Below are 13226 nucleotides of genomic sequence, written 5' to 3'. Positions count from 1 at the left end.
GGTACACCTGAGTGAGCCACGCCTGAAGAGTCCTGAGCCTCAGTCTGGCATGCCTGATCACATCTGTGCATGCTGCCATGTGGCCCAGCAGCTGCAGGCAGCACCGGGCTGTTGTCGTTGGAAACTGGCGTAGGGAGGTCACTGCTTGCTGGATAACCTGGAATCGGGATACCAGAAGGCTTGCCCTGGCCTGCACCATGTCCAGGACTGTCCCTATGAATTCCACTCTCTGCTTGGGTACAAGCGTGGACTTGGGGTCATTGACCAGGAGCCCCAGCTCACGGAATAATCTCAGGGCCACCTCCACATGGCCCCGCAATTCTGCCTTGTATCGGCCTGCCAGGAGGCAGTTGCCGAGGTAAGGGAACACCTGGATTCTCTGCCTCCTTAAGAAGGCCGCCACCACCACCATGCACTTTGTGAACACTCTTGGGGCCGCGGCTAGACCGAATGGGAGAACCGCAAACTGGTAATGTTCTTGGCCCACGGTGAAGCATAGGAACCGCCAATGTGCTGGGTGGATGATGATATGAAAGTATGTGTCCTTCATGTCGAGGGCAGCGTCCCCAGTCCCCCGGATCCAGGGAAGGGATGATGGTGCCCAGAGAGACCATGCGGAACTGGGCCTTGACCAGGAATTTGTTGAGCCCGCGCAGGTCTAGAATGGGGCGAAAGCCCTCTTTGGCCTTGGGGATGAGGAAGTACCGGGAGTAGAACTCCTTCCCCCTTAGGCTGTGCGGCACAGCCTCTACCGGAAAAGATGGGAGTTGCCTTACCAAGTGGGAAGTCCGTCTAACGAGACAACTCCCATCTTTTCATGTGCTGTGTATTTATTTCTGCTACTGTATTTTCCACTCCATGCATCTGATGAAGTGGGTTCTAGCCCATGAAAGCTTATGCCCAGAGAAATAGTGGAATGTAATTGGCCTTAAGAGTCTTAATATTCATAATTGGCTCATTAAATACTGCGTCTAAGTAATAAATTTAAATGTTTTTCTTGATTTCACAGGGTTTAGCTAAAACTGCCTACTTTGCCAACTATAAACTGGTTATTTACTAATAACCAACAGGTTCACCAGCCTTGAAACAGAACTCTTTAGCCCATCTATAAACATTCTTAGCTGCCTAAGGACATAGTAAGGGATGGATTCATAACAATTTTGGAAAATAATTTACTTTGTTCTTAACTTACCAAGAAAGAAGAGCCCACAGAGGGGTTCACTCTCAAGGGTGGAATCTCTGTTAAAGCTCTCTTCAGAAAGATATATAGAGCAAATTGAAATGGAAGTCACTAGTTTATCACTTGTATTGTGTCATTTGTTTGTTCTGTTGAAAGTTTTCTTTTCCTTTCTTTGATAATAAAATAGCCGTAGTTAATAATTGTTGTTATTTTGCTTGGTCTTCATCAGAATACCATTACTATTTATACCACATCTTAAACGTCAAGACAATTTTCTGAAGGTGAAGTGGCACATTTGAATAAATACACAATTAAAGCAAATGGATTTTTATAATTAAGAGACAGTCAACTTCCATTTACATCTGATTTTTATTTTAACCTACCATTTCTATTTGTGACACCTACAATTATTTTAACTGGAAGGTTAAAGAAAGAAAGGCTCCCTATTTTTATCAGTTTGTCTTTTTAGACAATAATCCTATTTGGACACAAACTGAGCTTTCTTTCATATTTGTACAGATCATAGCGCATGGCGGGTGCACTCAAATACATATATAAAACCTAATAAATCAATATCAACATTTACAACAAAGTGCATTCCAGCACAATCACTATTACAAGATTTATACTATCTTAAAGTGATAGAGGCATGTACATCAAGCTTTTTAATTTGTCAGTGAGTTGGTTTTAGTGATCTTAATAGCAAAGAGCATAATATTAGCAGACTCTAAAGTGACTTTAATCCCTAGATATTTAAAAAAACATTAGGCCACAAAGGAAAATTCTCTCTGGGCATGGAAATAAGAGTTTACCAAAGCAAATAACTCCTACTTCTGCCAGTTGATCTTGAGACAGGAAAGTGCTCCAGAATTACTAACATCCAGAATTCTGGGAAGAAACTGTTTTGGATCAGTTAAAGCAAAATAAGTGGTCACCAGCATAAAGAAATGGCGTTTAGAAGAGAAGCACTTGCAATACTTGTTTAATGGATTTTTCTTCCTCACTATCCACTATAATTGAATAAGATAGGATGGCTGTGTTTCCATTTGCATTGGCCAATGTCACTCACTGCATCTAGGAAGAGGCAATCTGATTGTGTGTTGATGTTTTAAGGCTTCTTAAAGCATTGAAATATGAGTTGCACCAGTACAAAATGTACAGACCCCATCATTGGAGCCCTCTGAAAGTGTGAATTCCACTGAAGTCAATGGAAGCTTTGCATTAGGAATACCTGTAGGATATAGCCTGATTTTACTCAGTATTCCTGTACTGTTCAAGGAACTGATCCAAAACTCACTGAAGTTAATGGAAGACTTCTAGGCCTTTAAAGCCAGATTTTAACTCACACTATGCAACTATCTGCATCTTTAGGTGCCTAAATACCTTTTAAAATCTGGCTCCTGATGTTATATTAAAATTAACTCCATGACAGTTATTCTGAAAAAAATATATTAATAATGAGTCATGAACAGTTAACAGGCTAGGAAGAAAATTAGCTTATGAAAGGATCCTTGTTGAGTTTCAAAAAGACAGTCTGTTAGAAAAAAGATTTCTTGCAAAACAAAATTTGTCATAGTCAGTATTAACAGGAGAATATTATATGAATGATTTAACAGCAGCCTCATCAGGCAATATTTGTATTGGTATAAATGCATGTAAATGGCATGTCTTTGTTTACTAATCTGATCAAATTATTCTGACCATCAATTTAGTTACAATGAACATCAAGTTATTTGCTTCACAAAGGCAACTCTGGCAGCTCTCTCAGGAAAATGAGAAGGTGTATTTCCCAAACTAGACTGTATAATTTGGCAGTTGCATTTTTCCTTCCCTTAGTGGAAAAAGCAATAATCTTACCACATGAAGTCACTTTGAAGGCATCCCAAATAAAGGATTAGACACAGTAAGGACATTAATTTATTTTGAAGAAAGAAAATGCTATTTTATAAAAGAATGTAGAAGAGTGCAAAAATCATCCAACAGGCAGCACTTAAACCTCCCCTGGAATAGTTTCACACCAGAACAAAAAACTTAGACAAACTGAATATTGCATACCTGGTGATAGGGGTTAACATCTCCAGATGGAAAACTTAATTTTTAGCAACCCATCCAAAAGCAGATTTTCCAAAACCAAAAAGAAGAGAGCTGTAGACTTCAGAGTAAAAGGAGAACTTCTGTGTCTATATAACACTGGTGATACCAATCCTCCCTCTATAAGATCCCTTTTAAAGGTACCTGTAGTTAATCGAGAGGCCTATCAAGGGTCTAGTAGTCACACTCTAAAATTCTAGGTAATGGTGAGAGGGTGTGCTTTGAGTCACTCAACCAAAGCTGTTCCAAATGATTAAGGAGTAATACCAACACACAATGAAAGAAATCCTGGCATAGTCCTCCTCAGCCAAGAGAGGCTCCCATATTATGTGCACTACAGGAAGAAGACTGTACCAGGGAAACAAAAACAGAGGCTTATCTCAGATAAATTAGGTTGCAGAAGAATGTCACTATCTAACATAAAAAGGAGTCAATGGAAAGCAAGCAAGTTTCATGTTGTTCAACAGCTACCCAGTCTATCTGTGCAGAAGTAGTGTTAGCCAACTGTTGTTTAACTTCCCAAGCTGGGGTTCCCATGATTTAAAGTAAAAACATGTAGTAGCTGGCAAATATTCTCCTGAAAAAAATATCCGATAAGACTAGCATTTTGTAAATGACATTCAAATTAAAATGGTTGTTACACTGTGAGTCATAGAATTAAACAGTCAAAATTAAACCACAAATTCCTGTTTTATAAACATTTTCAAGAAATACTGAAATCCTCCTGTAAGATGCTTATCTTAAAATTAGGAGCCTAATGTTTTATAGCCTATAATAATCCTATTTAGTTCTCTGAAACACCACTGCATTCCATTAGGTTCACAACCTATTTACTATTGTGGGCCGCATGTGCGGCTCTCTCTGTGTTATGTGGGTTGCATACATATGGATATATACTACCTGTATGGTGCTGAGGATGTCACATGGGCTACACCTGTGCACTGATTGGGCTGCAAGCTGAGAACCTGTGCTTACAATGATACATATTTGCAATTATGAAGATAACGGTCTTAAGAGACTCTGGACTAAAACCCTACCCAATTTGACAATGTATAGTTTTAAAGTCCTCCTATTATCTAACCATTTTAATAAGGTGTTTTTTGAATCCTAGATAATAGAATATTCATATGAACTTAAAAGGCTGTGGGGCAGTATACTGGTACTTTCCTCCACCAACCCACTACTTAGTGGTAAAAGGTTTCCTTTCACACAGCTGGGCCGTTGCTCTGCCTGATCTTTGACAATGTGAGCAGAGCAGAGCACTGGTGGATTATGGGGTACTCTATGTACTTATGGGCTTGTCTATACAGACATGTAGTGCATGGAATGCTGTATAGTGAAACAGCAGTATATTGAAGTGTATAACAGAACTTTTAGTGCATGGCAGCAGGGTCCACACAGCCATTTAGTGGGCAGCAGGCTAGAGCACAGTAGATTTACACCCTGCCTTGCGGTGCACTAGATCTCCATAGACAAGCCCATGTTATTAAAGAATAACCTGGCCTGCACAATAGAGGAAAAGCTGTTAACACTACCCTTACTAATATAGGGCAGCAACATGGTGGTGGGAGAAGAAATGGTCTGAAGGAATGCAAAGGGGGAGGAAGGTATAGCAAAGATCAGCATTCAACTTCCTTGCTGCACCGAAAACTGCACTAAAAACAAGCATATCTGTTTTAACAGAACTGAAACAGATATATTTGTTAAGTGTTGATATTTTAAAAGGGATGCCATCAGCTTTAAATCTATCACTTAAAAAAAAGTTACCTGCTTGAGTTCCTCACCAAATTTTTGGTGTTTTACAATCACATTTTCCTTTTAAAAATATTTTGCTTCCTTTTTCTGTGTGTAAGAACCACACAAAAACAGAACATAACTGACTGCACAAAAAGTGCTGAGAAATGAAGTCAATCTAAGGAAGATTTTTCTCTCACACAGTCCTCTTTGTAATCATAAAAAGTGAAGATTTCACACAAAAGAGCAATTCTGACGTTGGTGACTGTTCTTAAATTTTCCTGTAATACTCAACTTCAACCAAAACTTAAGTCTTTCCTTTAAAGCACAGGGCTTCCCATTAGAATGTTGCCTTTTAGACCTCACTGTGGAACCACAGCGCAGGTCTACCTTTGGTCTTGGTTAGTAAGTTTAGGCTATTTTGCCTAGTGCTATGGTAAGTTAATCAAGAACAGAACAAGTTTTAATTTCTATTCACATTCCACAAGAGGAATGCATAACTATACCCAGGATTCAGCAAGGTACTTAAGTACTAACATTAAACATGTAAATAATCCCATTAATTTTGCTGAATATCTGGACATAAAAGATGAAGATCAACCTTAAGGATTTTTAATTTCTTTTAAATGCACTACACCTTCTATCTGAAGATCCAAAAGAGCGTCACAAACCATTAATGAATTTTAGCTCAATACCTCTGTGAACTAAGAAAAATATAATGACCATTTTACAGAAGGAGAAACTGAGAAGAGATTATGTGACTTGCTGACAGGCACACAAACTAACCATGATAGAGCAAGTAAAAGAACATATACTTTCGGATTCGAAGTCACATACTTTATCAAGCTGATCCTCCCCTCAAATTTATTATACTAGTTCATAGAAGGAATGCCTACACGACAAAAAAACCAAATCAAAACAAAAAACTCTGCAGCAAGTCTCAGTTCAGTGGTGGCAGGCAATATATGCATAAAGAGGAAGGGAACAAGATAGGCTGCAATCATAATAAGTAAAGATTTCAACAACATGTTTGTTTTTGGAGCTCTTGATCTCCCCCCCCCCACCAACCAATTAGCAGGAGAGCAGAAAAGCCCAAATAAAAATAATTTAAAATGGGGAATTTTTCTAAAAAATACTGTACATACTATTTAAATGGTGCTCTATCAGAAAGGTAATTTTATAAAGTTAGTCAATTTTTTAAAAAAAGTAGAAGTTGACAAAGTCTCCTAAATGTATTAAATCCTGACGTGGAAATCAGCTCATTTTATGCAAAAAGAAAAACTGCTAGCGGACAACTATCTTGTAGCCAATGTCACAGTTACTGAGAAACAAGTATCAGAAGAAGAAAAGTTAAGAATTTGTAAAGTTTCATTCTGTCATTCAAGTTCAGAGTATATTCTACACTCACTCTTGCATAGAGTTTACAATTAAATTAAATGACAGCGAAATTGAATGTCTGTTTACAACAGACATTCTCGTAATATCATTGATGCTTTTCTTTAACAATGGTATGTCATGTTTCAGGGAAAAAGTTAGATGACATTAAGTTTGTTACATTTGAAGAAAGTTAAGATTTCTAAACTGCATTCCTAAGAATTATGGGTCAATCACAATAAACTAAAGTATTAAAAGTACGTTCCCTTTTCAATAACAATGGCAGCTGGGTGAAGTGTTCCAAATGGTGCTTATGATATGTGTAGAATTATTTCTTTAGCTATTCGCACAGTTTTTATTTTGATGGTATAAAACAAATTTTGTCCAGAGCTAATATAATAAAGAATAAAATTCTATTAAAGTTTAGGTTCAAGAAGCTTAAATCTTGATCTGAAAACACCAGAATGTGAAATCTGACCAGCTAGTAATGTTGAGAAAGCATCATGTGGCACAGTAAATTCAGCTTAATTTTACAGATGCTTACATGTTGTCTCACTAAACTTTATCTTGATTTTAACTGCAACTTTTTTGTAATTTCATGTTGCTAAACAGAAGTGATTTAATCTGGGAGAGTACAGACACATTATCCTTTATCACAACACCACTAGAGACTACGAAACATCTTCAACAAGTAATTTCTCTCTAAAAAGTACACAAACAGCCTACATACAGAAAAAATATATCCCTTACCTGACAGAATTATGTTGCCTGTTTTCTATTTTCATTAAAATTTGCACATCTGACTGAGGAGACATTGTATATATTTTTAATCTGGAAAAAAAACACAACTCATGAAATCTAGACAAATCACATTAAAGAAAAAGTCTAAACCACTTGTTACCGTTAAGAGATTTACTAACTTTTTAGATGCCTACAACCAAAACAGCGGGGACAGGACGATGGTGAACCAATTTGGCAGCATGTGACCTCCAGAAGAAAAAAGGGGAGCGTCCATGTACCAGCAACGCAGATACAGGTAAGTAACCGTTTTCATGTTCTCTCCACAGGTACTAATGCGGAGAGTGGACTAGATGATACATCTGAGGGAAGGGAACAGAAGGAGACTCTGCCGATTGGAAGGCATGAGATGCACTGTCCTAGGGTTGGGGGTTCCACGACCACCGCTCCCAAGAGAAGGAGGCGGGTGGTGGTGGTCGGGGACTCTCTCCTCAAGGGGACTGAGTCATCCATCTGCCGCCCCAAGCGGGAAAACCGAGAAGTCTGCTGCTTGCCAGGAGCTAGGATTCATGATGTGACAGAGAGATTGCCGAGACTCATCAATCCCTCGGATCGCTACCCCTTCCTGCTTCTTCATGTGGGCACCAATGATACTGCCAAGAATGACCTTGAGCAGATCACTGCGGACTATGTGGCTCTGGGAAGAAGGATAAAGGAGTTTGAGGCGCAAGTGGTCTTCTCATCCATCCTCCCCGTGGAAGGAAAAGGCCTGGGTAGAGATCGTCGAATTGTGGAAGTCAACGAATGGCTACGCAGGTGGTTTCGGAGAGAAGGCTTTGGATTCTTTGACCATGGGATGGTGTTCCAAGAAGGAGGAGTGCTAGGCAGAGACGGGCTCCATCTAACGAAGAGAGGGAAGAGCATCTTCGCAAGCAGGCTGGCTAACCTAGTGAGGAAGGCTTTAAACTAGGTTCACCGGGGGAAGGAGACCAAAGCCCTGAGGTAAGTGGGATACCAGGAGGAAGCACAAGCAGGAGTGCGCGAGAGGGCAGGGGTCCTGCCTCATACTGAGAAAGAGGGACAATCAGCGAGTTATCTCAAGTGCCTAAAGACAAATGCAAGAAGCCTAGGAAACAAGCAGGGAGAACTGGAAGTCCTGGCACAGTCAAGGAATTATGATGTGATTGGAATAACAGAGACTTGGTGGGATAACTCACATGACTGGAGTACTGTCATGGATGGATATAAACTGTTCAGGAAGGACAGGCAGGGCAGAAAAGGTGGGGGAATTGCACTGTATGTAAGGGAGCAGTATGACTGCTCAGAGCTCCGGTATGAAACTGCAGAAAAACCTGAGTGTCTCTGGATTAAGTTTAGAAGTGTGAGCAACAAGGGTAATGCCGTGGTGGCAGTCTGCTATAGACCACCGGACCAGGGGGATGAGGCGGACGAGGCTTTCTTCCGGCAACTCAAGGAAGTTACTAGATTGCAGGCCCTGGTTCTCATGGGAGACTTCAAATCACCCTGATATCTGCTGGGAGAGCAATACAGCAGTGCACAGACAATCCAGGAAGTTTTTGGAAAGTGTAGGGGACAATTTCCTTGTGCAAGTGCCGGAGGAACCAACTAGGGGCAGAGCTCTTCTTGACCTGCTGCTCACAAACCGGGAAGAATTAGTAGGGGAAGCTACAGTGGATGGGAACCTGGGAGGCAGTGACCATGAGATGGTTGAGTTCAGGATCCTGACACAGGGAAGAAAGAAGAGCAGCAGAATACGGACCCTGGACTTCAGAAAAGCAGACTGACTCCCTCAGGGAACTGATGGGCAGGATCCCCTGGGAAAATAACATGAGGGGGAAAGGAGTCCAGGAGAGCTGGCTGTATTTTAAGAATCCTTATTGAGGTTACAGGGACAAACCATCCCAATGTGTAGAAAGAATAGTAAATATGGCAGGCGACCAGCTTCGCTTAACAGTGAAATCCTTGCTGATCTTGAACACAAAAAAAGAAGCTTACAAGAAGTGGAAGATTGGACAAATGACCACGGAGGGGTATAAAAATATTGCTCGGGGATGCAGGAGTGAAATCAGGAAGGCTAAATCACACCTGGAGTTGCAGCTAGCAAGCGATGTTAAGAGTAACAAGGAGGGTTTCTTCAGGTATGTTAGCAACAAGAAGAAAGTCAAGGAAAGTGCGGGCCCCTTACTGAATGAGGGAGGAAACCTAGTGACAGAGGATGTGGAAAAAGCTAATGTACTCAATGCTTTTTTTGCCTCTGTCTTCACGAACAAGGTCAGCTCCCAGACTACTGCACTGGGCAGCACAGCGTGGGGAGTAGGTGACCAGCTCTCTGTGGAGAAAGAAGTGGTTCGGGACTATTTAGAAAAGCTGGACGAGCACAAGTCCATGGGGCTGGATGCGCTGCATCAGAGAGTGCTAAAGGAGTTGGCGGATGTGATTGCAGAGCCATTGGCCGTTATCTTTGAAAACTCATGGCAATCGGGGGAAGTCCCGGATCACTGGAAAAAGGCTAATGTACTGCCCATCTTTAAAAAAGGGAAGAAGGAGGATCCTGGGAACTACAGCCCAGTCAGCCTCACCTCAGTCCCTGGAAAAATCATGGAGCAGGTCCTCAAGGAATCAATTCTGAAGCACTTCGAGGAGAGGAAAGTGATCAGGAACAGTCAGCATGGATTCACCAAAGACAAGTCATGCCAGACTAATCTAACTGCCTTCTATGATGAGATAACTGGCGCTGTGGATGAGGGGAAAGTGGTGGACGTATTGTTCCTTGACTTTAGCAAAGCTTTTGACACTGTCTCCCACAGTATTCTTGCCAGCAAGTTAAAGAAGTATGGGCTGGATGAATGGACTATAAGGTGGATAGAAAAAAGTTGGCTAGATTGTCGGGCTCAATGGGTAGTGATCAATGGCTCCATGTCTAGTTGGCAGCCGGTATCAAGTGGAGTGCCCTAAGGGTCGGTCCTCGGGCTGGTTTTGTTCAATATCTTCATAAATGATCTGGAGGATGGTGTGGATTGCACCCTCAGCAAGTTTGCAGATGACTGGGAGGAGAGGTAGATACGCTGGAGGGTAGGGATAGGATACAGAGGGCCCCAGACAAATTAGAGGATTGAGCCAAAAGAAATCTGATGAGGTTCAACAAGGACAAGTGCAGAGTCCTGCACTTAGGACGGAAGAATCCCATGCACCGCTACAGAGTAGGGACCGAATGGCTCGGCAGCAGTTCTGCAGAAAAGGACCTAGGGGTTACAATGGACGAGAAGCTGGATATGAGTCAACAGTGTGCCCTTACTGCCAAGAAGGCCAATGGCATTTTGGGATGTATATGTAGGGGCATTGCCAGCAGATCGAGGGATGCGATCGTTCCCCTCTATTCGACATTGGTGAGGCCTCATCTGGAGTACTGTGTCCAGTTTTGGGCCCCACACTACAAGAAGGATGTGGAAAAATTGGAAAGCGTCCAGCGGAGGGCAACAAAAATGATTAGGGGACTGGAACACATGACTTATGAGGAGAGGCTGAGGGAACTGGGATTGTTTAGTCTGCGGAAGGGAAGAATGAGGGGGGATTTGATAGCTGCTTTCAACTACCTGAAAGGGGGTTCCAAAGAGGATGGATCTAGACTGTTCTCAGTGGTAGCAGATGACAGAACGAGGAGTAATGGTCTCAAGTTGCAGTAGGGGAGGTTTAGGTTGGATATTAGGAAAAACTTTTTCACTAGGAGGGTGGTGAAACACTGGAATGCGTTACCTAGGGAGGTGGTGGAATCTCCTTCCTTAGGTATTTTTAAGGTTAGGCTTGACAAAGCCCTGGCTGGGATGATTTAGTTGGGTATTGGTCCTGCTTTGAGCAGGGGGTTGGACTAGATGACCTCCTGAGGTCCCTTCCAACCCTGATATTCTATGAAAACAGCCTTCCTGTCAATGTAAATACAGGTTTCATAGAATCATAGAATATCAGGGTTGGAAGGGACCTCAGGAGATCATCTAGTCCAACCCCCTGCTCAAAGCAGGACCAATCCCCAATTTTTGCCCCAGATCCCTAAATGGCCCCCTCAAGGATTGAACTCACAACCCTGGGTTTAGCAGGCCAATGCTCAAACCACTGAGCTATCCCTCCCCCCCAAATTCTGCCACTAGCCAGAATTTTAAGACTGTCTATGAATCAGCTTGGATTGCAAACGTGTTTCTCTACTTTCTCCAGATAAGGCATTAACATTACCATCATTTAAATTAATTCTTTGGATTTTTTAATCATTTCATTTGTATCATCAGCAATTTCTTTGAGTGCTGCTGGTTTAAATTCAATGACTTTAGAAGCATACAAATGCAAGGCTGGAAGGGACCAAGTAAACTAGACCATCCCTGACAGGTGTTTCTCAAACTTGTTTTTAAAAGCTTCCAATGATGGGGACTCCATGACCTCCCTTGGAAGCCTATTCCACAGCTTAACTACCCCTTATAGTCAGAAAGCTGTTCCTTATATCGAACCTAAATCTCCCTTGCTGCAGATTAAGCCCATTACTTCTTGTCCTACCTTCAGTGGACATGGAAAACAAGTGATCACTGTCCTCTTTACAACAACCCTTAACATACTGGAAGACTTATCAGGTCTCCCCTCAGTCTTCCTTTCTCAAGACAAAACATGCCCTCCTTTAAGCTTTCCTCATAGGTCATTTTTCTAAACCTTTTATCACTTTTCTTGCTCTCCTCTGGACTCTTTCCAATTTGTCCACATCTTTCCTAAACTGTGGTGCCCAGAATTGGACACAGTACTCCAGCTGGGACCTTACCTGTGCCAAGTAGACAGGACAATTACCTCCTGTGTCTTACATACTACACTCCTGTTAATTCACCCCAGAATCATATTAGCCTTTTTTGCAGCTGCAGTACATTGACAACTCAGTTTGTGGTCCACTATAACCCGCAGATCCTTTTCAGCAGTACTACCACCTAGAAAGTTATTCCCCATTTTGTAGTTGTGCATTTGATTTTTTCCTTCCTCAGTGAAGTAATTTGCACTTGTCTTTATTGATTTTCATCGCAATGAATTCAGACCAATTCTCCAATTTGTCAACGTCATTTTGAATTTTTAACCTGTCCTCCAAAGTGCTTGAAACCCCTCCCGGGTTGGTGTCATCTGCAAATTTTATAAGCATACTCTCTACTCCATTATCCAAGTCATTAAAGAAAATATTGACTAGTACCAGACCCAGGACTGACCCCTGTGGGACTCCACTAGACTTCACTAGCAAACTATTGATAACTCTGAGAACAGTTGTTCAGCCAGTTGTGATCTAGATGAAATTACTCTAAGGTGGATGCACATTTTGCTAGTTTGCTATGAGAATGTCCTGTGGAACTGTGTCAAAAGCCTTACTAAAATCAAGGTATAGCGTGTCTATTGCTTCCCCCCATCCACTACGTCAATAATCATATCAAGAAAGGAAATTCGGTTGGTTTGTCATTATTTATTTTTGACAAATCCATGCTGACTATTCCTTATAATCTTATGATCCTTCAGGTCCTTACAAACGGATTGTTTAATAATTTGCACCAGTATTTTTCCAGGTACTGAAGTTAGGATGGCTGGTTTATAATTCCCTGGGTCCTCCTGGTTCCCCTTTTAAAAGATAGGTACTATGCTTCCCTTCTCCATTCTTCTGGGACCTTTCCTGTCCTCCAGGAGTTCTCAAAGATAATTGCTAATGGCTCCAATATTGCTACAGATAGATACTTAAGTACCCTAGGATGAATTTCATCAGGCCCTCCTGACTTGAATACATCTAATCTATCCAAATGTTCTTTAGCTTGTTCTTTCCCTATTTTGGCTTATGTTTCTTTGCCTTAGTTGTTAACATTGTTGAGTATCTGCTCACCATTAACCTTTTTAGTAAAGACTGAAGCAAAATAGGCATTAAGCACTTCAGCTTTCTTGATGTCATCTGTTATTAGCTCTCATTCCCAGATACACAAAGGACCTACACTTTCCTTTGTCTTTTTCTTGCTCCTAATGTATTTAAAGATCCTCTTCTTTGCCTTTTATGTCCCTTGCCACATGTAACTCATTTTTTTGTGCCTCAGCC

The 13226-nt window shown here is 41.4% G+C and overlaps 1 protein-coding gene across 1 annotated transcript in view; it reads right to left on the bottom strand.

Moving 5' to 3' along the window:
- The window catches only part of ZNHIT6 (zinc finger HIT-type containing 6), a 60819-nt gene that overhangs the window by 31097 nt on the left and 16496 nt on the right, over positions 1–13226 (bottom strand). The window contains exon 8 of the mRNA XM_073357182.2: positions 7130–7210. Coding sequence (XP_073213283.2) covers positions 7130–7210 — 81 coding nt within the window. The remainder of the gene's footprint in view (positions 1–7129; positions 7211–13226) is intronic.

The sequence above is a fragment of the Lepidochelys kempii genome, chromosome 8, assembly GCF_965140285.1.
Source record: "Lepidochelys kempii isolate rLepKem1 chromosome 8, rLepKem1.hap1, whole genome shotgun sequence".
NCBI lineage: Eukaryota > Metazoa > Chordata > Testudines > Cheloniidae > Lepidochelys > Lepidochelys kempii.
The sequence above is the reverse complement of the archived record's forward strand: the minus strand, read 5'-3'. Positions and strand labels throughout refer to the sequence as shown.